This window comes from Lipophrys pholis, assembly GCF_963383615.2.
Source record: "Lipophrys pholis genome assembly, chromosome: 12".
Taxonomy (NCBI): domain Eukaryota; kingdom Metazoa; phylum Chordata; class Actinopteri; order Blenniiformes; family Blenniidae; genus Lipophrys; species Lipophrys pholis.
This window is the reverse complement of record NC_137641.1, coordinates 29,731,156-29,733,655: the sequence shown is the minus strand read 5'-3', so window position 1 is coordinate 29,733,655 and position 2,500 is coordinate 29,731,156. Positions and strand designations below refer to the sequence as shown.

General features: G+C 52.5%; 1 protein-coding gene across 1 annotated transcript in view; it reads left to right on the top strand.

Moving 5' to 3' along the window:
* myo18b (myosin XVIIIB) overlaps window positions 1–2,500 on the top strand; it is a 39,601-nt gene that overhangs the window by 15,398 nt on the left and 21,703 nt on the right. The window contains exons 19-22 of the mRNA XM_080476555.1: window positions 820–1,003; window positions 1,155–1,305; window positions 2,127–2,236; window positions 2,312–2,500. The exon at window positions 2,312–2,500 is cut by the window's right edge and continues 6 nt beyond it. Of these exons, the coding sequence (XP_080332681.1) occupies window positions 820–1,003; window positions 1,155–1,305; window positions 2,127–2,236; window positions 2,312–2,500 (634 nt within the window). The remainder of the gene's footprint in view (window positions 1–819; window positions 1,004–1,154; window positions 1,306–2,126; window positions 2,237–2,311) is intronic.

Here is a 2,500-nt window from a genome sequence, read left to right as displayed (position 1 = left end):
TTTCACACAAAAGCCTCGTTCACACTGCAGGCAAATGTGACCCAGTTTCAGATTTTCGGCTCACAAGTGACTCATTGACCCGTTTAGTGACGGCGTCAATGCTGTAATTCAGATTTTCTTTCACACCAGACCCAGGCCTCCATCAGGTACCATGCAGGATATGAATCCGATGTATTTCACCGCGACCGACGTCTGAACGATCCGGTCGCAAATAATGCAACGACCTCGTCATTGATTCAATAAGCACCGGAGGAAGCGGCGCCGCCAAGAGGTTCAAAGCTGTGCTCTAGATTTACTGGGCCCCTATCGCAGAACCTCTTCAAAATCAGTCTACGTGCGCTAACCAGCGTTGCCAGATATGGAGGGTATCCCCCCATTGGGGAGCCCTTTTCTCTTTAACATTAGTTTCTACAGAGGTTGAGATCCGGACTGGGTTTTCATTGGGGTGGGGGGGTAGTGGTGGTGATCCTATTGTTTGGGGTGGAAACAGTGAGTCAGATCTGGCAACCCTGGCTCTGACCGGCATGGCGTCCATATTTACTTCCGTAAACGGCGTGCTTGGGGTGATGTCACCCCGTCGTCTGCTCATCCGCTCTGGGGTCCGAACCCGTTCACACAGCGGTCCAATAGAGGGGGCGTTTAGAATGTAGTGTGAAGGAAAGTTTAAATTTGAAGGTTATTAAGGGACTATTTTCCTCTCAAGATGAAATGGAGTTGTTTGTGGCCTTGGAACTAAATAGAAATTTGAGACTTTTGGGTAAAAGTTCAACGCCATTTGATTCCTTCAGTTCTTGAAGCCCGTCTCTCGTGTCTCCTCAGCGATGCCGTGAAAGCCATGTTCAGTCCCCGGGTCTCGCTGCCCCCTCTGTGTCGGGGCCTGGGGGGTCTGGAGGGCGGCAGCCAGCGGTCCCTGCAGAGGAACGGCACCATAAGGAAAACCTTCAGCGGCGGCATGGCAGCCATTCGACGACACTCGGCGTGCATCGCTGTGAAGCTGCAGGCTGTGAGTGATTCACCTCTTAGGAACCGGCAGCGGGCCGAGAAGGGAGCCTTGAGGAACTCCAGATGTCATTCCATTCACTTCTCTTGTGTCTGTCACCTGAGTGTTTCCCCTGGAGTGACGACTCCATTCATTCTCTGGCCCCGCCCCTCAGGATGCTCTGGTGAATGTGATTCGTCGAGCCCGGCCCGTCTTCCTGCAGTGCGTGAGCGCGAAGTGCGACAGCGGCAGCTTCGACGTGCCGGCTCTCAGGGTGCAGCTGCACTCCACGCAGATCTTGTCGGCCCTGCAGCTCTACCGCACAGGTCAGTGGGTCGGTGGTCGTCACTGACTGGTTAGTCTGAGTAATGTGACTAACCGGTCCAGGATCTTAGGGCCTGGTCACAGTCCCCTGTTTGGTCCGGACCAGAGTGTCTTCATAATAATAATAATAATAATAATAATAATAATAATAATAATAATAATAATAATAAGGCACTTTATTTCTATTGCACTTTACATCAGTATATCTCAAAGTGCTCTTTGGGGAAAAACTGCTTCGTTTGGGCGACGAGAACCCTCCTACCAACTCTTTCTAGTGGGCGGAGAGGATGTGACCGAGGATGTGACGTAGAGCGCAATGCATTCTGGGTAGTGAACAAACAAAGCTAACAGTGAATCAGAAGAATTAGATGCAGAAAGAAAATGTTGAAAAATATCTTGCGGCCAGACGTGGAGTAGTGAGGAAGAAGTGGTGAGGAAGACTCATTGATATCTGGCCTGAAGACTTTATATCACGGTTGTTTGTGGCTACCTGTTAGCTACGAGCTAACTAGCCTAGCCACTACGAGCTAAAAAGGCGGGACTTCCTCTTTCGGTCTGGATCAATCAATGGGCCGTGTTTCTTCTTTACTTCCTCTCTGGTCAGTTTTCGTTTCAGTTGACAGCGCCCCCTAACCAGCGGCTGGTGTAACTGCGTGACGTTTCCCAGGAGGTTTGATCTCTAAAGTGAACGTGAATGCTAATCGAACCAAACGAAGGGTGAAGATTCTCTCAAGTGAACTGAGTCCCGGATTATCAGAATGTGAACGGCCCCTTAGACCCGCCTGGCTTTTAGTTTCCACGGCTGAACTTGTTCTGTTCGCAGGTTACCCCGAACACATGAGCCTGAGCGACTTCAGGTGTCACTTCCAGGCGCTGTCGCCGCCCATCATGAAGCGCTACGCCTCCATGTTCGTCCGCCACGACGAGAGAAAGGTGAGGCCTCGAGTGATCGTGGACGAGAGGAGGTTCTCCGAGCGCGGAGTGAATACGGTCTGGTCTGTGTGGCAGGCGGTGGAGGAGCTGCTGGTGGAGCTGGACGTGGACAAGAGGAGCGTGGTGGTGGGCGCCGGCAGCGTGTTCATGAAGCGTGGCGTGCTGTGCTACCTGGAGCAGCAGAGGGACCAGCAGGTCACCGGCTGGCTGGTCCGCCTGCAGGCCGCCTGCCTCGGACACCTCACACGGCAGAAGTACCGCAAT